General features: G+C 38.6%; 1 protein-coding gene across 2 annotated transcripts; it reads left to right on the top strand.

Moving 5' to 3' along the window:
* Positions 1–417: 417 nt before the first annotated feature.
* Positions 418–25,491, top strand: usp25 (ubiquitin specific peptidase 25). Of its 2 annotated transcripts, XM_084104376.1 has the most exons (26): positions 425–665; positions 2,775–2,852; positions 2,983–3,127; positions 3,928–4,051; positions 4,185–4,347; positions 5,823–5,909; positions 7,072–7,209; positions 8,327–8,403; positions 8,697–8,770; positions 9,832–9,983; positions 11,276–11,403; positions 11,581–11,676; positions 11,933–12,097; positions 12,192–12,436; positions 12,765–12,835; positions 12,915–13,143; positions 15,135–15,362; positions 15,441–15,580; positions 16,898–17,065; positions 18,396–18,491; positions 19,678–19,856; positions 20,736–20,814; positions 21,276–21,355; positions 21,666–21,789; positions 22,663–22,858; positions 23,953–25,491. In XM_084104376.1, the coding sequence occupies exons 1-26, from the start codon at positions 624–626 to the stop codon at positions 24,129–24,131; spliced, it is 3,483 nt and encodes a 1,160-aa protein (XP_083960502.1). In that variant the 5' UTR covers positions 425–623; the 3' UTR covers positions 24,132–25,491. The 2 variants fall into 2 exon arrangements, with proteins under 2 accessions (XP_083960503.1, XP_083960502.1); XM_084104377.1 differs by lacking the exons at positions 16,898–17,065; positions 18,396–18,491 and having other exon boundaries at positions 418–665.
* Positions 25,492–25,701: the final 210 nt, after the last annotated feature.

The following is a 25,701-nucleotide window of genomic DNA, read 5'->3' as shown; positions in this document are numbered from 1 at the left end:
AACACAATTAAGCTAATTATAGACTATTATTATTATTATTATTTTTATTTATTTTTTTTTTTTTTGCTGTTTCGTGAATTGTTTTGAGTTTCATAATCGTTTTACTGTTTACATTATACATATATATATACACACACACACACACACACACATACATTTATTTATTTATATATCTATTTATTTATGTGTGTGTGTGTGTGTGTGTGTGTGTGTGTGTGTGCGTGTGTGTGTGTGTGTGTGTGTGTGTGCAATCTGTGTGTATTTTATCTTTAGGAAATAACAGTGGATTTTTTTAGTCGCTTCTTTATTAATTACTTATTTTTATTACGTTGTTTATTATGTGTAGTGTTTTACATGTTTCAATGTGTGCGTGTTTACTCAATCACTATGACGTATGGGCGGGCGGGCGCGCACGCACGCGTGTGATCCAGAGATTCCAGACCCAGCTAATGGATGTCAGAGATGTCAGATGTGTCTGTTCTTGTTCGTCATGGCGCCGTTGCAGCGAGGATGAGTACGGGGTTTTTCTTTTTTAAACTCTCCCATATTCTACTCCTCTAACTCCTGTATGCTGCGTTTTTACCCTCGAACCTGAGTCCATTTCGTCTGGATCGGAACCGGCCATGACCGTGGAGCAGAATGTCCTGCAGCAGCACTCTCAGAAGGTAACCCGCGCGCACCGCCCGAACACACAGACCCGGCTCGGCCCTGTTCGGTTCTGCTCGGTTCGTTCGGTGTCATAAAGGAGGGTTTATGGTGGCGTTGAAAGTGCCAGTGGCTCAGTTTGATTGCTGCGGCCTAGTTATAGCATCACATTAGCCGCGCCTCACGTTTTTGTGTTTGTTTTTATTTATTGGACCTTTTATGCTTACACACTTAAGAGTTGTACATAAATGAAACACTTTTAAACAATAAACGACTGCAAATAAAACAACACAACCCCGTATAACTAACAAAATCTGCGAAATATTATCGTTTGTGCTAACAGCTAAAGCTGCTAAACTTACCCCTCAAAACGCCCTGAAATCTCAGTGAAACTCTTAAATTTGACTAAATACCCCGCAAAGTCTCTGTTTTAGTGTTCAGAAGGGTAATGATACCTCTTGTTGAGTTTGTGTTTAATGTAGCTCGTGTGTTTATGTTCTGACACCCACACATCTGCTGTAAAATATGTTTGTAAACATTAGGCATTTCATGTTCATTTGTGCCACATATTTGCGTTTTTTGCTCATTTATTTAATCTGTTTTTAAACACGAAACTTGTTTTTGTTGGTTTGTGTTTATGTGGGAATTCAATTTCATCTGTAAACATACTTTTGTCTGTTCATAAACAGTTTTGTGGGATTATTGCATAATCTGTAAACATTATGGTTTCTTTGATTTTAATCTGGTGGGTCTTTTGTTTAATTTGGTCATTTTGGTCATTTTAGCTTTGTTCATTTATTTAATCTGTCAAGTTTACACATTTAAATAGCACATTTTATAAAGAGACTCTTGATGTCTGTTTTTTGTGACATTATTTTATCTTTTTGTAAATATTAGGCTTTTCTTGTTAGTTTGTGTTGTGTAATAGTGTTTTTATAGCTTGAAATTTAATCTGCTTTCAACCAAATGTCTTTTTCTACTGGTTGTTTAATATGATACATCTTAAGTGTACGTTGATGGGTTGTTTTGGCTTTTAATAGTAGTATAATGATCTGTTTAGTTAAAAATAGGCTGATTATTCATGAGATTGTTATGTAGAGTAACTGAAGAAGCGATTTAGTGATCTTAATTACACAAGATGAGTTTTCAAACCTGAGTTGCAGCAGGTGGTGGGGAATATAAAACTGTGTGTTTCGCATGAACTGAAAGTGAACGGGTTGTAAGGTTCAGCAGTCCTTATTTGGCACAGAGCGTGTGTTGCTTTATCATGTTACTGTTGAGAAATGTGTGTTACTTGGCCCAGTGCATCCATACCACAGTCAGGGAGGGGTGTGCCACCTTCAGTGTTGAGACGTGCCCGCTCCGCGCATAACACGTTCCATGTCATATCTTGAACGGAAAGGCATGCAATGCGTTAATAGGTCAGTGAAGCATCCCTTAGCCACTGGCTGTTCGATTACGTAATGATGTCAGTAACTCAAGACTTATTATGAGGCAAGCAGAAGAACATTTGTATGTGATTCGATAGAGCCCATACTAAAATGATCAGATGAGTAGAAACAAATCGGTCATACTGCGTTTCGGTTTTGGGAGGAGCGCTGCTGTTCCTCCCTCTTCGGCTTGGCACAGTCAGTGTTTGACTCATGCTGTTCCCGATCGTAGCCAGGACTGAGATAAAGGGCCAGTACTCTGTTTCCCATCCATATATGTGAGATGTTGTTCTGTTTGCAGTGTGTCCTGATGCTCCACAGTGATGCTGGTGACAGCAACCCGTTTGATCCTGGTCTTGCAGAGCAATATTTTTAACGTTTGATCCATTTGCCAACTTATTCTGCCAAAACCCGCCCAGAAAAAAATGACCATCCGCAGTTAGCTTTTTTTTAATATGACATTTAGTGTTGGGTGAATGAATATCATGTTTTGATAACATAAACATCATACACTTTAATATTTTCATGTTATGACTGCAAAGCCAATCTCAGTGTAAAAATAGGGGAAATAAGCACACAAAAATGAAATGCACAGTATGAGTCGATATGAAGCTGCATAGAGGGGATGTATAGTCACGAGCACAGGAAAGATTCATTTTGATTTACTTAAAAGTGATTTTTCTTGCGTTTTCCTCACAGCACCAGCAGACATTACTGAACCAGCTGAGGGAAGTTACTGGAACTACAGATGTTCAGCTCTTACAGCAAGCACTGCAGGTGAGCTTTCAGTTTCATTAACTCTATATATGATATACTTGCAGCTGATTTGATAGATGGACTTTTAATATTATTTTCTCAAAGACTAGTTAGTTTCTTAGTGCGTGTAATGAAAGGTGTTTGTGTCCAGGCCAGTAACGGTGACCTAGCCGAGGCGGTTGCCTTTCTCACCGAAAAGAATGCCAAGGTCCCGCAGCAAGATGAAGCCACCTATTACCAGACGGCCCAAATCACCAATGATAGATACATCAGCGTGGGCAGCCAGGCCGATACAAGTACGTATTTAAATCTAAGAACAATGATTGGCCGGAATCCAGGGAAAGATTATGCTGCTCTGTGATGAAGTACAATGAAATGCCATGACGCAAAGGAACCAGCTGTAAATGCTTTGTTCCCGACAGCTTGCAAAACCGATTTATAAGCAGTTCTAAAATATATATATATAAAGACTATTTGTTTCAATTTCAATCTGTATTTTGGTCCCTGAACTTGAAAAGTGAGACTTTAGGATTGATTCACTAACTTCTAAACTGCAGGAGTGAATTTGCTCTGTTGTGTCAAACCAGATAATTAATATTTTTGCCACACGTCTTACTGAAATTCCTCTTTAGGAAAGAGAGACTGAACTGAGACATCATGTAACTCATAACAGTGGGAGCTCTGGCAGCTCTTTTATAAGTGCATGCACATCATCTCAGAGAGCCAGACCGTTAAAGATCCAGCCTGCTGCTCTTCCCAGCTTGTTTTAAATGATTATGACACAAACCCCAGTCCTACTACTGAGAAAATGCTGACAGGGGGAATGTTAGTTTGGCATGCTTCCTCATGTTTTTATTTGAGCTCTCAACATGCTTCACTATGACAGTGTGTTATAAGAGCTATCTAACTAATGAAATATCAAACAGGCTGATTAATCGGGCAATGTTTGAGAATTTTGATATTGGTATTGGCTGATTAACAAAAGTGTTCAATGTTACACAACATTATCACAAATAAAACAATTGACTCCAAGCACAACGCGACAGCCATCGTTTTCTAGTAACCCACTTACGGATGTTCCTGTGATTTGTTTCAGATGTAATTGATCTCACTGGAGATGATAAAGATGATCTGCAGCGGGCCATCGCCCTCAGTCTGGAGGAGTCGAACAGGGCCTTCAGAGAGACAGGCATCACCGATGAAGAGCAGGCTATCAGCAGGTGGGGTTTTAACTGCATTTTTAACTGCAGATTTCAGTATAAAGTGAATCGCATAACAAGTAGAGTTGCATCAGAACTCTTTTATGCCGTGTGCAATCAGACAGAAGTGATGTTTGGTGTCTTTGTGCTTCAGAGTCCTGGAGGCCAGCATCGCTGAGAACAAGGCCAGCCTGAAGCGCACACACACAGAAGTATGGAGCGATTCACCCAACCCGTACGACAGGAAGAGGCAGGATAACTGTCCCGTAGGGCTGAAGAACGTGGGGAACACGTGCTGGTTCAGTGCAGTCATACAGGTCAGTGTCAGCCGCCGTGATTGCTTTACAATTAGAAACGCATTTGCTTATTTAATGAACTGAAAAACAACAATTGTCTTATTTGATTTTATAATTCCCCAGACAGTTTGATTGTTAGTCTCACATGTTGCAGATCTGATCTGAATGAAGCCGAGTCGGCCTTGCATTGCAGTTAAACAGAGAGATATTGCTGTATAAATGCATCAGTATATTTATTATTTTTGAAGATGACAAGATTCAATATGTGCATCTAGACAGTTCTGGATCATGTTTAGAGAGCTAGAGTAGATGAAATATGCCAAGAAAAAATATAATAAATAAACATACACTAGTTTGGGCTCATTAAGATAAAAAAAAAAAAAAGGATTATACTTTTTTTCAGCAAGGATGCATTTAATTGATCAAACATTTCAGTAAAGACATTTGGAATGTTATAGAAAATTATATTTCATAATAAATGCTGTTCTTTTAAACTTTCTATTAATCAAAGAATCATGAAAAAAATGTATTATGGTTTTAAGCAATTTAATTTAATTTAAGCAGCACAACTGTTTTCACCATTGATAATAACAAATGATTCTTGAGCAGCAAATCATCATATTAGAATGATTTCCGAAGGATCATGTGACACTGAAGACTGGAGTAATGATACTAAACATTCAGCTTTGCCATCACAGGAATAAATTACAATTTAAAATATATTCAAATAGAAAACTGTTATAATATTTTGCAATATTACTGTTTGAACGTGTGATTACATTGTTCACAGTAATGTCTTGCAAGATCTTGACTTGCATATCTGTTACCATCTCAAAAACGACAAATGTAACTTCTGGTTTTATGTATATTATTGCTTTTATAAAACAGCGAGAACTGTAATATTATAAAATATACCTGGTTTTACATTTATTATTTTTTATTTGCTATATAATTTATTTATTACATTTAATATCGTTTATTAACCTTACTGTAGGCTTTTTATATTACCAAGCAAATTAGCATATTAATATATCACTCATTTATGTGCGTATATCGGCTTTTTTACAACAACTCTGAATGTGACTTCAGGTCCTACTGAGGCCTGATTGTTTGTGTCTGTTCGCGATGTCAGAACATGAACCATGTAGAGAGCTGAGTAATGATCGCTGAGTACTGTCACATGCTGTTTACCTCCTGTGTGTAACCTGACGCCTGAAGAAGCCCCCGCTCATGTAAGAACCGCAGCCGATCTGGCGCTCAGAGCTCTGTGCGTTTATAGATCTGGACGAGGAGACTCTAAATGTGTGAATCTGTCACCAAAAACAAGACATCACTCATTCACACTATGATACTGTAGCGACACTTCAACTTAGCGTGAGAAACATGCCAAATGCGTTTGCGTTTTGTCTAACACAAGGTTGTGTTGACATTCAGTGCTGGTACACACTGTTTTCAAACACTGATATTTATCTTTTTTATCTATCTATATTTTCCAGTCTCTTTTTAACCTGCTGGAGTTCCAGAGGCTGGTGTTGCATTATTCCCCCCCTGCACGGATGCAGGACTTGCCCCGCAATCAGAAGGTGAGATTGCCGCCCGATACCCATGTCCCACCGTGGTTAACAACAACCCGCATGCCATAAGAGCTTCCATTTCTCACCGAGACACACTTCCAGCAACTATGACCTTGCTTGATCTGGTTTGAAAGCACAGTTGCATGCTGTGACATTATCGTGCTGTTACGAGCAGTGATTTTCACCCATCTGACTGGCCTGTGACCAGAGGAGGTGAAGCAGAGGAAGTGCTTTATCAAGGTCCCTGTGTTCTAGCTGTTAAACTGTCACATCAGCTCCTCCAGACTGTTTTTAAGTGGAAGGAGTAGTGGACAGTGTCCGGCTCAGCAGGCCAACTGCTGTCTTTGTGATTTCTGTCTTCGTGTCTTTCTCTGGGGACCCTGAGCCTGCGAACGGGGTCAGCAGACATGGCCGCTAATCTGAGCTTAACCTCATCCACTGATAGAAGACCACAGAGCCCTGGATTCATTCTTTTCTCTCTCCTTATTGCTCATACTTTTCGTCTGCTGGGTCAGTGGAGAAGCTCTTTCTAGACTTTAATCTATTATCATTTCATACTGTAGAAGAAAATCCAGATGATGTGATCTGGTGAAGGTTTCTGACCCCTGTGTGACATTGAGATGTTTGTAAGGCAAAGATCTCCTTAACTGATTGCAGATAGACCCAACTAATCAACTCTCATAATTCAAATTCACTCAACAATTAGCCATCATACCTTATATCCAGGGCCTAAAACTAACTTTTTGCCACATCTGCCAGTGAAATGTACCGAAATGAATTGAGCTCCCTTTCGTGACTTGCACTTGAATATTTAAATTCTCAAGGCTTAAACTTTTGTGACGATGCAGCACTGGCCCAACAACTGTCCTGAGTGTCGTTCATGTTTGTTCACATTCATGCATTGTTAGAATTCATAAAAATGTTACTGGCCAACTGGCGTCAGACACCGTTTTATATACTTGCCAATGCGTGTTAATTTTAGGCCCTGCTTAAAGTTAACATTTTACATTTTTATGCGTTTGGCAGACATTTTATCAGTTGTATATTCATTGGAAATCAAAACCCATGACCTTGGCATTGCTAGTGCCATGCTCTGCTGTTTGAGTTGCGGGAACACTGTGTTTTTTCTCTGTGGCATTTAAGAATTTGTTCTCCATTTGTATTCCCACAGGAGCACAGGAACCTGCCCTTCATGCAGGAGCTGAGGCGCCTCTTCTCCTTGTTGGTGGGTTCCAAGCGGAAGTATGTGGACCCGTCCCGAGCCGTGGAGATCCTCAAGGACGCCTTCAAGTCCAGCGAGTCTCAGCAGGTAAGGCACTGAAAGACATATAATAAAAAACTGGATTTTCCTATGCTCTTTTAAAATAAACAAGAGTGCTTCTGTGTGGACATACTCTAACATTCAGAACATGAAGTTTGGGCTCTGTAAGATTTTGTAATGTTTTTAAGAAGACTCTAATGCCCACCAAGACTGCATTTATTTGATCAAAAGTTCAATAGAAACAGTAAAACTGTGAAATGTTATTACAATTTAAAGTAGCTGTATTCTATTTGAATATGTTTTAAAATGTATTGTATTCCTGTGATGGAAAAGCTGAATTTTCCAGCATCATTACTCCAGTCCAGTCCTCAGTGTCACATGATCCTTCAGAAATTGTTCTAATATGCTGATGAAACATGATTATTATCAGTGTTGAAAACTGTTGTGCTGCTTAGTTTTTTTGTGGAAGCTGTGATACGTTTTTTCAGGATTCTTTGATAAATAGAAAGTTCAAAAGGACAGCATTTATTTGAAAGCTTTTGAAAAATAATTCATTTATTTAAAAAAAAAAAAATCTTACCGATCCCAAACTTTTGAATGGAAGTGTACAATAAAATGTAATCATTTAAACATAATCACAGTACTTCAAAACAATGAGCATATTTGCATATGCCTGCCCACATTTATACATTACATGCAGATTCTGTATTTAGCAATTTGACTGGCGTGTCATTACTTATATCACTTGCAAAGAGGTTAGCTAGTCATAACAGAACTTATTTACATACAGTATATATAGTCTTAGAGATACAGTAGCAAAAACAGCCTGTTTCATTCAGCAAATGGTCATGAAATTGCAACATTTATTGTTCAAGGAAACTAGATTAACATATCATAAGTGGGCTTTAGGGAAAAAACAAAATGCTACAAAAATAGGGACCTATTTATAGAGCTCTAAATATTTGTGCCAAGGGTCAATCTGTTTTATACCCTCTCAGCATCATAGATAAGCCTGACCTTTTGATTAATATGGTGCATTTTTGGGCACATGTGCACTTAGTAAGAGAACAGACAAGTACAAAATTGTTGCTCTAGGACCAATTGAGATCAGTTAAAACAAGAATACATTTGTTCAGGATTTGAATTGGTTTGTTTGTTTGTACAGCAGGATGTGAGCGAGTTCACCCATAAACTCTTGGACTGGCTGGAGGACGCGTTTCAGATAAAGGCAGAGGAGGACAGGTCAGTACATCTTACCAGAAGATCTGATGACCACAAGTCTGTATCTTTTTCTCTGTATCGCTGTGTTTCTCTCTCATATCATTCAGAATGATGTATGACCACATGACAAATTCAGCTGGAACAGGCATTAATGATGATTAATGTGGTACATTAACCTGTATGACTTCAATTAGCACCGTTAAATACCTGCTGAATGCAGTCCTCGTGTGACTCCTACAGCCAAAGGACGCTGACTCCTCTAGTCCTGAACATTTCCAGCCCCATGCGACTCTGTTTGCTCTTGTTCTACACAGGGAGGGAGAGAAGCCGAAGAACCCGATGGTTGAGCTTTTTTATGGACGTTTCCTGGCTGTGGGCGTCCTGGAGGGTGAGTATCCATCGGCTGTATGAGTCCTGTCCCCTAGTTAATAAAAGTGACCTTGTGTTGGTAATGTGCTGTGGAGAACCCAAGATGTAGCGGTCATCGATGTGTGAGTGGTGCTGGGCTTATTAAACATGACAGCACTGATCATAGCTGGTTACATGCAGACTGCTTATTAGGTGACCTTTTTACCTCCTTAAATTGTTTAGCTCATTTGAGTTCCAAATCAATCAAAATATCATTGTAAATCTAGTAAAACCACACCAAAATGTCTGGTTTCTTATTTTAAAATGTTTAGTTTTAGGATGAGTGTGTAGTATTTCTAATTAGATTAAGTCAATTATACCATTCAAAAGTTTGGGGTCAGTAAGATTTTGTTATATTTTTTTTAAAGAAATGAATACTTGTAGTCTGCAAGGATGTGTTAAATTGATCAAAAGTGACAGTAAAGACATTTATATTATTACAAAAGATTTAATTTCAAATAAATGCTGTTCATTTGAGTTTTCTATTCATCAAAGAATTAAAAAAAAAAAAGTATCACAATTTTCACAAAAAGATTAAGTGTTGAACTGAACTTGAACTGAACAAGTAAGATTTTACTGTTTTCAACACTGATAATAATAAATGTTTCTTGAGCACCAAATCAGCATATTAGGATGATTTCGGAAGGGTCATGTGACACTGAAGACTGGAGTAATGAGGCTGAAAATATAGAAATAGAAAAGTTATTTTAAATTGTAATAATATTTCTAAATATTTTTTTAATCAAATAAATGCAGTCTTTGGAAGCATAAGAGTCTTTAAAAAAAATTATAAAATCTTACACACCCCAAATTGATTAATATTTGTGTGCGTGTAAATGTAAGGCCATAAACATGATTATTGTAGCTATGCTGTCTCAATTTGTTATGCATGTTTTTGCATTACATACTTTCACTGTGATGCATCCATATGGTGCCCACTAAATAAAGTGATTACATGGATAAGATAAGAGATTATCATTATACAGAACACATTACAGAGAGTATTTAAAGTCAATGATGTGAGCGTGTGTGTGTTCACAGGAAAGAAATTTGAGAACACTGAGATGTTTGGGCAGTACCCTCTCCAGGTGAATGGCTTCAAAGATCTACACGAGTGTTTAGAGGCAGCCATGATTGAAGGAGAGATCGAGTCTTTGCATTCTGCTGAGAACTCCGCCAAATCAGGACAAGAGGTTTGTAGAGATGTTGTCTCTGTCTTTTTTTCATCCCAGTGCGCAACAATACCCTCAAACACCTAAAACTGTCCTCATATTCCTTCTGTTGGCCATCCAATCACAATCTTTGAGGTGAAAGAAAAAAACTAAACATTTGACCTCTGACTGAGATGTTACATAATGGCTTTTCAGTCATCAGTGGGCAGACCGCCCTGGGCAGATCCCTTTGCAGCTGCTTCCTGCTAATTACTTCAGCTGAGTGCAAATAAAGAAGGAGATTCTCTGGTGTACATTATTCTGGGCACCAACAGGCTGGGATGTTAATGAAAGCCCAGCACACTGTGTCTCTCTCAGAATGTGATCAGGCATCGTGCTCATTCCAGCTGTCAGCATGGGGGGCGGAGCTGGGGTGGGTCACATGGATGGGCCTCTCATGGAGCATGCTGGGGTTAAAAGTAGGGCTGTCACTTTACGTTCGAAAATCGATTGCACAATCGATCGGACCAACCAACACAAGTTTTGAAAACGAAAATAGGGAATCGATTTTAACGGTCTTTTCTCGGAGCGCGTCCAGCTCGTCACGATACGCCCGCAGCGAACGCGCGTCACACAGCAACTGCAGGCTCTGACAAACACACATAACAGCAAATTATCCTTCTGCATAATGTGTCTCTTTTTACTACAAAAATGTGAATTCTGCCGTTATTCAGACAGTCTCATGCATACAGATACAGATTCAGGCTACGGTCAGCAATCGCCTATGTAGGCAAATTTTTTTTTGACATTTCTAACCGTAAACACGTGTTGAAGACTGCAGTAATGTTTTTCATTGATGTTATGGCAGTCTACTCTGCTTATTGTTTTTCGAGAATATTGCACTCCTGTTTGTCATTGTGCATGAAACTTCACGCCAATAAATCAACAGGAATATTGCTGACTTGTGTGCGTCTCAAGCGCCCTCTTTACGTTCGTCCTAATACCTGTTAGTTGTCTGTGGATTTGCCCATATTTGGCGTTTAATATGGAAGCGTCTTTAGACATGGAAAATCGATTTTACAATCGATTCAATGAACACTTGTGTCTCAAAAATCGAACAGGATTTTTTCACAAAAGTGACAGCCCTAGTTAAAAGACTACCACAGACATATTTTTGAAGAAAAAAAAACTTAATGTCAAATCAATCAAAATTCATTTAAAGACTTTAAAGCCATTTTTCTCACTTGTTTCTCACTTGACCATTATTGGCAAATGAGAAGTTTGACTTTAGTTTTTGTATATGCAAGTTTTAGCTGTTTTTTTTCTTTTTCCAGCACTGGTTCACAGAACTCCCGCCAGTTTTGACCTTTGAACTGTCGAGGTTTGAGTTTAATCAAGCCTTAGGCCGACCTGAAAAGATTCACAACAAGCTGGAGTTTCCCTCTATGCTGTACATGGACAGGTTAGTGCAATTTTCTTTATTTATTTTATTGTTTTGATAGTTGTTTCTTGATGCCACATCACATAAAGAAGCAATTGTATCCTACTTGTATAATATAGTGTATGTATATTGAATAATGCAAGCAAAACGAAAATTACTTCCAGTTTTCAGTGAATTCAGTTATGCAATTGATTTCAGGTACATGGACAGGAACAGAGACATCACGCGGATAAAACGAGAGGAGATCAGAAGACTAAAAGAGCACCTGACCGTCCTCCAGCAGCGACTGGAGAGGTTTGTTAACTCTATTTAACCTCTGCTCAGATCTAGAGCTAACCTGCTCTTAACTTGCATAGCAGGAAAATCTCAGATTTTAAAATGAAAGATGCTGTTAATGGAAAGATTAAAGTCACATGCTGAGGTTTGGCTGTAATTTGCCTGAAGAATGAGTATGAGACCGACTGACTTTCTTTTTTCATATTTCTGCTGTCGGTCTATAGACAACCAACACTTTTTTCTTATTATCTTACTAAAACATTCTCTATGACAGGTATCTGAGCTATGGCTCAGGGCCCAAGCGGTTTCCTCTGGCCGATGTTCTCCAGTATGCCATGGAGTTTGCCTCCAGCAAGCCTGTGTGCACGTCACCTGTGGAAGACGTTGATACAACAGCACCACCTGGTGGCATGACTGCACAGCTGCCACCTCCAGCAAGGCAAGTTTTCTAAAACAAAACAAAACTATTCCAAGAGGGAAATATTATTTGGTATAGTTCTGAGATATTCAAGTGTTTTCTGCTTGGACTTCAGCACAGGGGATCAACCGGATGCATCTGTCTCACCCGAGGGCTCCAGCTCTGGTCTGCAGGCTCAGCAGCAGCAGCAGCAGCAACAACAGCAGCAAAGGGTTTCGATCCATAAACCATTCACTCAGTCTCGCGTGCCGCCGGATCTACCCATGCACCCTGCCCCACGAAACATCACAGATGAGGAGCTGCGGGTGCTGGAGGGCTGTCTGCACCGCTGGAGGAGCGAGGTGGAGAATGACACCAGAGGTACAAACAAGCATGCAGAGATGGTCCTCACTGCAGAACATGAAATCCAGGGGGGGGATCCTCCCTCCTTACATATACCTAAACCTACCCATCTCCACCCCCTGATCCCTAAACCCACCCCTAAACCTACCAATCTCCACCCCCTGATCCCTAAACCCACCCCTAAACCTACCAATCTCCACCCCTTATATCTGGATCCAACTCCGCCCCCTGGATCTCATGTACTGCAATGAGGTGCTACTGAGCATGCATGCAAACATGTGCTCATACTGATTTCCTGTTGCTTTGGGCTTTATAAATGTACATGTTTCTGCCTGATCTGTGACAGATCTGCAGGCCAGTATATCCAGAATCCACAGAACCATCGAGCTTATGTATTCTGACAAGTCCATGATGCAGGTAAGAAGCTTTTTGAGATCTCAGATCTTGAGAAATGACCCCAGAATGAGTTCATCTTGTACTTGATGCTGTGTTTTAGGTGCCGTACCGACTGCATGCCGTTTTGGTCCACGAGGGTCAGGCAAACGCAGGTCACTACTGGGCGTACATCTACGACCCACATCACCGACAGTGGATGAAATACAATGACATTTCAGTGACAAAGTCGTCCTGGGAGGAGTTGGTGCGAGACTCGTTCGGTGGATATCGCAATGCCAGCGCATACTGCCTCATGTATATTGATGATAAAAAACCCTTCCTTATTGAAGGTAACCTCATTTGCATGTGCTAATCTTTGATTCTCCTATGACCCTAGTGAAAAATAAATATACAAAAATATTTATTTTTGTATATTTAAAAATAAAATGAACAGCATTAATATAAAATAAAAACAGCATTTTAACAGCTAATTTTGTACTTAATGCACTTTAATTGTGCGGAAATAGTGCTGAGGTCCAACTAAAGTTATACTTAAGTATATTTGATTGTGCTAAAGTGGAACTATTGCAAGTATACTTTAGGTACACTTTAAATATCTTGCATTTAAAGGTTAATATTATTCAAAGTTCATACAATCCTTATCAATATTGACATTAAAACACATTTTATGCTTAATATTAAAGGATTAGTTCACTTTTAAAAAAACTTTTGCTGATAATTTACTCACCCCCATGTCATCCAAGATGTCCACGTCTTTCTTTCTTCAGTCGAAAAGAAATTAAGGTTTTTGATGAAAACATTCCAGGATTTTTCTCCATATAATGGACTTCAATGGGCCCCAAATGGTTCAAGGTCCAAATGACAGTTTCAGTGCAGCTTCAAAGGGCTTTAAACGATAGCAGACGATGAATAAGGGTCTTATCTAGCGAAACGATCGGTCATTTAAAAAAAAAAAAAAAAAGGTTAAAGTTTTATAAGCACAAATGCTCGCCTTGCTCTGTTCTGTGATGCGCGTTCGTGACATCACGTAATACGCAATATTCATTCGTGTGCGTATCCTGGGTGTTTTAATATTAAAAAGGTCTCTGTACTTCCGCCTACGTCAAGCGTGACCTTTTCAACGTTATTACGTGACGTCACGAAACTGTCATTTGGACCTTGAACCGTTTGGGGCCCATTGAAGTCCATTATATGGAGAAATGTTTTCATCAAAAACCTTAATTTCTTTTCGACTGAAGAAAGAAAGACATGGACATCTTGGATGACATGGGGGTGAGTAAATTATCAGCAAAAGTTTTTTTTAAAGTGAACTAATCCTTTAAGAAATGAGTACAAGTAGTACTCCAAATAAAGTTTAATTATAATAAGTCTCAAGTGATATGTCAGTAAATATGTTAATATATTGGAACTATACTTAGTATGAAATAAATGTATTTTAAATATATTGGTTTTTTACTAGTGGAGTCAACACAGCTAATGAAGCAAATAGTGAAATCTAAAAGCGTTTATTTGACATTTAAAGATAAAATTAAGGAATCAATTATCAATTTATTAATTAAAAAATATAAAAAATTTATACTTTTGAAAATGACAAATAAATATGTATTTAAACCTGATTATTTAATTAATATTAAAATAAAATAAAGGAATCTGATCAAAAGTAAAATATATAATAAATAAGTTTGAAACATTCATTGGTGAATGTCCAATGCCATTATTTAAAAAAACATTTGACAATTGAGTTTAGATAAGCTATTGGCTTGCATTTTTTCTTTTCTTTTTTTAAAGTCGAATTTAAACCACAAAATGTCTTATCAGTGTATTATTTCATTGTTAAATCTAAAATTTTAAACATGTCATTGTCAATTTGGAAAGTCATTTATTAATTTATTATTTTTTTTATCACATTTAACTACATTGAACCACCTTTAAGTTGTGTCTATTTATTTGCCAGTTTGAGAAGTATTTACATTATCGGTTAAATTTCTTTATTTTCTATTTAATAAATTGATCCTTATTTTTAAGTGGCACTCCAAGTCCTCCATAGTTTGTTTATTTAGCTGTGTTTTGGGTACAGAATTGTCCTTAGAAGTTTGCTAAATGTGACAAAACATCCCATTTAGAGTGTTTTCAAAGAAAAAAAAGGATTTTTAAATAAATGTTTTTTTTTCATTTAGAAAAGTTTTTTTTTTAATGTGTAGGGATCAGTTTCAAGTAGTCTGTTGTAATTTACTTGATATAATTAAAATAGCAGGTAACATATGTTCTCATTTAAATGGATGTGTTTGAAATGCTGACTGTCTGCTTATGTTTATCTCAGAGGAGTTTGATAAGGAGACGGGGCAGATGCTCAGCGGTTTGGACAAGCTCCCTCCTGATCTAAAGGAGTATGTTGAGGGGGATAACAAGCTCTTTGAGAGGGAGATGGAGGAGTGGGACGCTCTACAGGCCCGCAAACTCCAGCAGGAGAAACTGGCTCTGGCCGCAGCCGCCGCCAGTGTGGCCGCCCAGCCCATGAGCACTGAACCCTGCCCTCCAGACAATACCGGTGAGCCGAGTCTGTGGACATGCTGTCTGAGACAGCGGTCTTTAACTCAAGGAAACTCATTCTCTGCTTCCTCAACAGCCCCTCAGCATGACCCAGAGTACATGGAGCAGCAGTCGCCCACCGGAGACTCCAAACACCTGCAGGAGGACACGCAGAGAGCCATCAGCAAAGCTGCAGCTGAGCATGATGAGAAGAGTCCAGAGGCCCTGCTCAACACAGTAAGACACACACAAACACACAATGAACCAGATCTGGCTCCTTCAGATGGTTCTGGAGACCAAAGGGTGTGTTTAGAAAGTGCTCTTTTCTAGTTGGATGTAGGGCAAACATTCATGTCTACAAATGTGAAGTCATGGCAGTAGGTCTAAATTGTGTGGGTTTAGTTTTCAAGAAGGGTAAGTATGTGTTAGTTTTCATCTCATGCCATTTGTGCTTTTTTCACCTGTCTTATGAACATGTTGGACTTTGGGTATTTGGCTCTGATCGCTCAAATATCCAAAGAAAAGCTCTTGATCCATGTTGTGTTGCATTCACGCTTTGCTGAATGAATGTGATTCTTTCCATCTGAATGTGTAATTATTTTCTACAAGTACTTTCATATCTAAGTTTAATATGCAGAGACAACTAAGTGATTCATAAGATGTCTTGTTTCGAAGGCTGTGCCCTCCGAAGGTTGCATGTGTTAGCCACCTATGTCAGCGCATGTCTCATTTCAGATAAATTAAGCATTAATAAAATTGATGAGGTATAAATTACTGTAATTTCTTTCTTACTTTGGAATGTAATGGTTACATTTCTGAATTGAGACAGCCCAGATGACACATGCAGCTTACAAATGCGACACCTGGAGGGCATATGAAGTGAGAGACACAGCCATAGTTTGATTATTGCTGCTATTGTTCTCCTCAGTGTTAAGTTTCTTTAACTACTAAAAGATTAAATGATTTCCCTGAACAAGCAAAACTGTTTGGGGCAGAGCTATTTGTTTGCTCAGCCAATCACAAACATTATCCCAATTCAGTTTGGTGACACTAGTGGCTAAGTGTGCCGCACACGTCTTGAAAAGTGAAGCCAAATCATTTAATTCTCCCCCTGGTGGTTGGCTGCAGTATAGGTCATAAACCCCACCCTCTCCATGTATTCGAAAGGGATGCGAGCCAAACTAAAATATCCAATTACACTTCAAATCATTTTTCCCTAAAGATGTTTTCTGTCATTTTGGGTATTTCTAATTGGCAAGGGCTGTTTTGGGGATATTTTGGCTTCATTTTTCTACAGTGAAAGGAAGTGGGGACGTGTTTTTACATTCTATGGTAGTGGCGTAGAAACGTCACACTTTAGCTTTAAAGTAACAAGTCTTGATTCAGACCAGGGCAGTTTGTATCAATCATGTTCTCATTTATATATATAAACTCACTTTGTAGCAAGAAAGATTCGATTAGTTTACTCACAAGTACGTGCTTTCTCAGTTCTTCTGGCCCACATTCTTTTGCGGCGAGCTACTTTTTTCCTCTCTCTGTCTCTCTTTGTCTCAGTCATCTCATCCCGACAGCGAGGTGACCTCTGACCCCTGCCCTCCCCCTGACCCTGAGCAGGACGACTCCGCCTCCTCTCCGCCCGCGCCTCAGCGGGTGGTGGAGGTGGCCATTCCTAATGTAGGAACCTTCGTCATTCAGTCGAAAGAGGGAGGTTATGATGATGAGGTAGAGTTCTTGGAGGCATTTGGTCATGAGAGTGCTGCCCAAAAAATCCCAGCATCCCTTTCACAACCTGCTCTGGCTTGCCAAACCCATTTCAGATTAGTATTATTTGTAATTTACTCCCACAGGACTCCCAAACAACTAATGTTGCCCCCTTTAAAATGTTACAGAATAGAATATCCTTCCATTTTGCCTGTTTTTTTTTGTTTTTTGTTTTTTCGTGAAGCATGTAGCACAAGCTTCAGATCATTGTGCTGTTTATTTTTATTTAAATGGTTAGTTCACCCAAACATGAAAATTATATCCGTAATTACTCGTCCTCATGTTGTTACAACCCCATAAGACTTTCGTTCATCTTCGGAACACAAATTAAGATATTTTTGATGAAATCTGAGAGCTGGCTCACTTCTTCATAGGCTGCTAGGTAATCGATATCTGCCATCCCAGAAAGTTAGTAAAGACATTGTTAAAATAGTCCAAGTGACTACAGTGGCTCAACCCTAAGTTTATCAAGTGACGAGAATACCTTTTGTGCGCAAAAAACAACAAAAATAACGACTTTATTCAACCATCTCTTCTCTTCCATGTCATTCTCCTAAGCTGTTGACATAGTGTAACAGCGCAGCGCTTCTGGGTTGTACGTCAGAACGTAGGCTCACTATTGGCCGACGCTGGTCGTGTGTGTGATGCGTGTGACGTACAGCCCAGAAGCGCTGCGCTGTTACACTACGTGAACTAACTCGAGGCCCACACAAGAAAATGAATAGTTGAATAAAGTCTTTATTTTTGTGTGTTTTTTTGCACACAAAAAGTATTCTCGTCACTTGATAATCTTAAGGTTGAGCCACTGTAGTCACTTGGACTATTTTAACGATGTCTTTACTAACTTTTCTGGGCTGGCAGATATCAATTACCTAGAAGCCTATGAAGGAGTGAGCCAAAAATATCTTAATTTGTGTTCCGAAGATGAACGAAAGTCTTACAGGGTTGGAACAACATGACGGTGAGTAATTACTGACAGAATTTTCATTTTTGGGTGAACTAACCCTTTAACATCTACACTGCTGCTCACTATGGCGTTCATACCTGATTTAAAGAAGCAAAAGACACATTAACCTGCATGATGATCCTGTTTTGAATGTTTAATCATCCTAAAATGCTGTGGGCATGATATCGAATTAGCTTTTCTGTACTAAGTTAATTCATTTACTTCAATGGGTTGACTTGAGTTCATTCGCTGGTGGCTGAGCTGTGTTGTGATTGGCATGTGGACTGCCCAATGAGAGTTTTCGAGGCGTGGCCGGTGTAGTAATAACCTTCCCTCCTTGGGCAGGCGATGATGACCCCAAACATGCAGGGTATCATAATGGCCATTGGCAAATCCAGGAGTGTTTATGACAAGTGTGGGCCTGAAGCAGCGTTCTTCAAGGTACACGACCTGCTGCATGCCACACCCCTTGTGCATCTCATTAGCTCTGACCACACCCCTTCTCCCTGAGCATCTCATTATTATCTCTGTGAGCTGCCTTTTTACTCTGCAGGCTATGTAAAAACCCTCTGCATCCTGTTTTAATATGCAAATTAGATTCTTTATATCACTCATCCACTGTAGATAGAGAAGTGTGTGTAGGTTTGCTGTGGGTGATGCTGACACACAAGATTGGATCAACACAAGCCTTCAGTACTTTGGTATCGATACTGATGAAATGACACTAGTGCTGTCAATGTATAATTCCATGTCAGTTATTCGTAATTAATTTATTTTATCTAGGTGATAAGCATAATTTTCTGTTTAAGTAGAAAAGTAAATAGTAATTTGTAAGATAATTTGTTTTTGTTGGGTTCGGCAATTAATTTGTAATCAATAATTATATTAAAACATTTTATGTAATAATAATTATTTATACTAAATCATTTTATATATTTATGTTTTTATTTATATTATTTAAAGGGGCTATATGTAGAGTTGTTATTAGTGACACCCGGTGGCTGTTTAGTGAACTGCAGTAAAACGTCTGAAATCTTTCATATGAAAATCAGTCCATACGTTTTCATAGACAACCTAGGAAGACGGGGAAGGTCTCGTTTTATAAGTTTTTTGATAAGCTGTTCACACATTTGCAATAAAGCTACTGAAATTTCTAAATGATGATCCTGAGGTACTGCAGTCCTTTTTTGCTGCCAGTATACTGTGCAGTACTGTCACCATCTGCTGTCAATTGCTGCTGTGTGTTGTGAGGAGTTTTGTCATCTTAGACACACAACATAGCAAAATAAAGTGAGTACTATTTCAAATCTGTGCATTTAAAGACGATTCCATTAAATAATTTAAGATCGTAAGTGGTTAGTGAGAGTTGTTTTACTGTCAGATCTCTATAGGCCTCTGTTGTTTTGTCTTCGCTGATGTCCAGCTGTGTATTTTCACTCTGCACGCAGGCTGCTATTACCACAGTCACTATTTTTTTTATCTTCTTGTCTAGATGGAAAGATTGAGTTATTTTCTTGCTCATTTTCATTTTTGTTTTGACACTTCTAAATAAACATGCACATCTATCTCTAACTCCCTTTTTCTTTCTTTCCTGCTTTCTCTCTCGGCTTCTTTCTCTCTGTAACAGGCAATGAAAGTAGAGTACACTCGTTTACTGAGGTTCGCTCAGGAGGACACACCCCCTGAGAGGGACTACCGGCTACAACACGTCATTGTTTACTTCATACACAACCAGGCGCCCAAGAAGATCCTGGAGAGAACTCTGCTGATGCAGTTCGCGGACAGAAACCTTGGCTTTGATGAGAGGTACAAGTTAAATGAACCATCTCTCTACAAACTGCAAAGAATAGCTTTCAAATTCAAGCAAGTGCAAAATAAAATGACTTGGTTTGATTGCTTAATTTAACACAATAGCTAGGTAACTCAGAAGTTTATTTTATTTTTTAAGATTTTTTAAGTGCTTGCTTGATTCCACATAGTTATGCTCAGCTCTAAAATATCTTTATAAAATGTGTTTAAAAATATGGAAAATAGACAAAGAATAAAAAAAGTACAGCAAAAATTCATACTTTTTTTCCAAAATGCTTTTGCTGTCACTGTTTCTAACAGGCTTGGCTCTGAAATGCCCTTTGATTTCACTTTTGTATGGCGATTGTATTCTACAGTTAGTTGAGCATCACATTGACAAATATGAAAGACGAGCGTTAGCCACACACAATGCCGTTGCTTGACAGAACCGCCTCACTGATAACTGATTGAGTTTAGAAGACGGGAACCCTATTCCAAAGGCCAGTTCCATTTCAAGCCTCCCAGACTGACACAGAGAGTGATTATCAGCTTGTCACAGCAGTCGCTGCCGTTTCTGATCATTGTGTTGTCAAACAGCTTCCTGTCTGCGCCACCCAAAGGCTTTTGTCTCGTTACACAGTCTCGTGTGTCTCCAGAGCAGACTGCACACTCTGATGAGGAACGTGATCCATATTCATAAGCAAATTGATTTCTTTCTCCTCTATTTTGAGCGAGGTAATTAGATTGATGTGAGCCTGGCCCCAGATGCGACGCTATCTTTCCATTTTGTTTTGGGTAATAAAGTATGATTCATGGGCAGAGGACGCAGCTCGTTCCTGAGAGCGTCTCATGAGTCACGCCTGAGCTCTAACGTGGCGGCCCTGTTCTTCCCTGCAGGTGTAAGAGCATCATGAAGGTGGCACGTGCTAAACTGGAACTCATTAAGCCTGACGAGGTGAACATGGAGGAATACGAGGTGAGCGAAATGTTTCTTAATCGGGGTTGGGCTCTTTTCGGAATTTAATTGTGAATTTCTGGCTTAAATTAATTGAAAATTCTGCATCTTGTTTACAACCTCAGTTCAATTTATGTACAAATGTTTTGTCGCAAAACTTGTTGGACTAATGACTCTTTTATAAGTCTTTTGTGTGACTGTTGAATTTCTTAAATATTGCAATTTAGTGAATTCATCTTTAAAATTCCAGTTCAGCTTCCTGTGGGGTATAGCCAATTCAAAAGAAAAGAAATATATATATATATATATATATATATATATATATATATATATATATATATATATATATATATATAGACACACACACACACACACACACATTATATATATATATGCATGGAAAAATAATGGGATATTGCTCCTTTTCAACTGTACTTTTTCTTTTTAAAATAATGTTATTTATGCCCATTTTTTGGACACAGATGTGGCATCAGGATTACAGGAATTTCCGTGAGACGACAGTGTTCCTGTTGATCGGCCTAGAATTATTCCTGAAGAAAAGGTGATGCTTTAGTCATTCATTTCTTTATTTTTCTCTTAATGTACATTGTCTATGAAAACAATTGAAACGAGCCCTTTCCAGAGCCCTTTTTTATAATATCTCCACTAGATGGCAGCATATTCTGTTTTATTAACTTTAGCTTGCCACAAAAACAGCAATTGCTTCAAGAAACATTTAGCATGTAACTGTTTAATTATTTATTTATTGCAAATGTGTCATCTTATATATATATATATATATATATATATATATTTCAATTACAAATCAGTACTGTGAGGTATTAAGATTTTCTTTTCACTCTTTACTGCAGTTACGTGGAAGCGTTGATGTACCTGGTCTACGCCTATCAGTACAACAAAGAGCTCCTGGTGAAGGGCCCGTACAGAGGCCATGATGAAGAACTGATTGCCCATTACCGCAGAGAGTGCCTGCTAGTGAGTGAATTAACCACCACCTCTTAACCCGCATCTATGACCGGATCAAACTGTGCCCCTAACAGCTCCAAAACTGCTTTCAGATCAGTCTAAAACACAATGATGCACACGCTTTCCTGTAAACATTGTTTCTAACGCCAGTGACTGGAACAAGTCTGGTTAGCTTTTCAGTTTAGAGTGCATTAAGGGCAATGGTTTTGCATATGTGTGGTTTTGCAAACATTTTAAGTCCAAAATGCTGTTTTCATTTCCTGTCAAACTTTCGATTAGGGTAAAGTTTTTCATACTTAAGGTTCACTTGAGGTTTAAAATCTGAAAGTTGAGTCTTCTATTTGTTGCTGTTGTATATCAGCTGTAATAAAAGTTTGCTTTGACTTCCATTCTCCCCGTCTAGTACGGCTGTACCCGGTGACCTCCTGCATGACCATTGTGCTCGTAATATAATCATCAGTCCTGGAATAGGAAGCATACTGCGCTCAGTGTGTAAACACATTAGCGGGAAGCACGTCGCTGTCCTTGTTTTACCTTTTGCGAATGCTGCATAGGCCTTGACTTCATCTCAAGCTGTGCTGTTTGCCTTTGCTCGCTTTAATTGGAAATATTGCTAACATTGACATAGCTAATGTACTGCGATTTATTTTTATTTTTTTTCTTCTTCGTATTCTAGCTAGTTGCTAATTCCAGCAGAATGGTGAAAGGGGTAGCCACCGCTTCTGAAGTTTAAGAGCGTTTAATTGCAGTGGCAAAGAACATCAGCTTTTTACGTCAGCTTTTTTCAACAGGATGTTCGTCAGGATGTTTTTGTCGAAGTGACAAAGGTTTGCGGACTGTGTATTGATTTTATTTTCTTGTCTTTTTTTGTGTGTCCCGCAGAAGTTGAATGAGCACGCAGCCACCCTGTTCGAGACAGGCGAGGAGGCCGAGGTGAACGCGGGTCTGAGCATCATGAACGAGCTGGTTGTGGCCTGTATTCCACTACTGCTGGTGGATGAGATGGAGGAGAAAGACATGGTGGCCGTGGAAGACATGAGGAACCGGTGGTGCTCATACTTGGGCCAGGAAATGGAGCGTAAGTCTTCAGGGTGGGATTGTTTGGAATCTCACGATTTCGACTAGATCCTTGGGGTCACGATCGAATCGATTCTCGATTTTTAATCATATTTCGATTTAATATAGTAAAACTATTTAGTACAAAACTAAAAAATTTGTTCCACATCTTTAATTTTTGGATAATAGCATTCAATCAGAGTCCCAGTTTTTTTCTAACCTTACATTTAATCAATTAATTCAGTTAGAGTAATAATAATTTATAGTGCTGCTGACAAATCAAATGAAACTAATCTTTGGCATAGAAGCTGTAATATTGAACATTTTAACATATTAACACATTTTAACACATAACATTTTGAATATTGAAGTATGAGATAATAAAAAAAATGTATTTACACAGACTGTTTAATGCAGCTCAGAGGTAGCATAAATACATTTACACTGCAATTACAATTGCATAAATAATACTATAATATTTGTTTTAAAAAATAACATTTTGAATACAGACATATAAAAAAGGAAATATAATTTTTAGTTTAAATAGTTTAAATATGATTCTAAAACCATCAGTAGGTGTTTGCAATTTCCTGTCTTAACGAGTCAGAAACGGCGCAAGTGACTGTCTTTATAAATGGGTAATTGAATCATTCACTCAAATAAATCGTCCAAAAACACAGATCCATTCAGGAACAAAACCCATTGTGTGGATCAAAGATGTACAATGGTTCTGCTCTGGCTTTGTTTGGAATTATTTTCAGTGTCATTCTAACTGCATTCAAACAGGTTCCATCACACAATGAACACATTCACTCAAGGTGTGTTTTTGTTTGCTTTTTGCAGTCGTGAGGCGTGCGCTCTATAAACTGTCTGGATGCTGCACTGCAGGGGACTCTGCTTTTTTTGTTCTGACTAACTAACATTAACTAACTAACTAACATTAACATAATCCATTTTTTAAAATTGAGAATTGACTTAAATCGGTATAAGGTAGAAAAGTGACTTCATAATATGAATCGATTTTTCCCCCCTACCCCTGGTAAGTCCACCTTACAGATACTTTATGAGCTTTTTATGTGCCACACACACTCAAACTTGTGTCCTTTTCATCACCAGCTAATCTGCAGGAGAAGCTCACCGACTTCCTGCCCAAGCTGCTCGACTGCTCGACCGAGATCAAAAGCTTTCACGAGGCGCCCAAACTCCCAGCATACTCCACGCTGGAGCTGTGCGAGCGTTACGGCCGGGTCATGACGTCACTCACCCTGAGTCGGACCCCTGCAGACGGCAGATGAGCTGCGCAGACTTCACTAACACATGCCTTCCTTAAAGCAGGGCTTTCCCAAACCTACCCAATTTTCCTTTCTCTTTTGCTGCTAGAGATTTTAACTTTATCCTTATTGGTATTATTAATATTATTTTTGAGGATTCTGTTATATTTTAAAGCTAATGCAACAGTAAGAACGGTGTGAAACTAAGCAGAGACAGTATAGTTCACCTAAAAATAAGTTTGGGCATCATTTACTCGCTTTATGTGGTTCAAAACCCGTATGAAAAGGAGAGCAGAGCATTCAAGCTGCTGCAAGTGGATGGGGACCAGAGACAACCGTGGTCATGTTAATTATATTGAAAAGATGAAAGTCATACGAGTTCTGAGTGACATTCTATTTATTTTTGAGTGAACTATTTTTTCAAAGTGAAGAGTGGTGTCATAGTGGTGCTTTAGACATTGGCGCATGCAGCTTTAGCTTTGTGAAACGAGGTTGAGGATTCATTTCAATATTTAGTTTTATTTAGTTTTATCCCCCCTCCCCCTCATTTAACATAAGAACAACCTGCCACACCACCCTCAGTTTGTTACAGTGTTACTGCATTGTTTTGTTTTGTTTTGATTTTCTAAGGACAGTAAGACAAAAAGCTGGAGGTTCTCAGACGGGTCTGTGCACCTGACAACTGGGACTTTAACTCAAGTTTTAAGTGCTGTGGTTGGAAGCCATGGGACATACTGTGGCTTGTTAATACATTGAGAGAATAAAGTTTTATTTATGGCTCTTTTAGGCCAAATACATATTTTTTTAAATGTTCCTAATCTTTATTGAACTTCGCATTGAATGAAACTGTGCTGTGCTACTTTGGGTATCTCAAAGAGAACAGAGTATGTTTTCCGCATGGACTCGGATAGATTTGTCTGCACCTGAATCCTTTTTAGACTCTTCCTGAGTTTCTTAGATATAGAAAAAGCCAGGTATTGAGTAAAAAGGCACAAACACTATTGCTCTCCCAAAGAAAACTGATGAGAACACAGTCCTATACTGAAGTACACAGTACTATACTATACTACAGTCCGTCGCTGTGCATTCATATTATAATGTGCAGATTGAACATGCTTTGTTGCATTTTTTTCAAGATAGCTTTAAAGGGGTTTTGATGCCAAGCATCAACTAGAATTAAAAGTTTAGCATTCAGACAGGTGGAAAATCCTGGATGGATGCACTCAGCCTTACCATTGTACATACTTACACCTTTATGTTTGTGTCAAAGAGTGTGATTTTCTTTTTCTTTTCTTTTTTTGATCAGAGCAGCTTGTTCAGTGCATATGACTTTAAAGGCTTAAACAAAGCTGACACAAATAAACAAACCAAAACTCACTGTAAATGCATGATTCTCTCTGATTTAATGTATTGATCCACAAGTGAGCAATTTGGGGAGGGGCGTGGACGTTTGTAAATACCATTTGTTCTGTAAATGCCTGTTTTATGCCATTTTTGTCTTTTCATAGCTATTATTCATCTTATTCTGGATGACATGGTACAATACATTTGAACAAAATGGGTAAAATTCTGAGAAGCCATTAAAATCTGAAAG

Source organism: Abramis brama, assembly GCF_963993115.1.
Source record: "Abramis brama genome assembly, chromosome: 25".
NCBI classification, from domain to species: domain Eukaryota; kingdom Metazoa; phylum Chordata; class Actinopteri; order Cypriniformes; family Leuciscidae; genus Abramis; species Abramis brama.
Note: the sequence above shows the minus strand (reverse complement) of the source record. Positions and strands in the feature narration are given on the sequence as shown.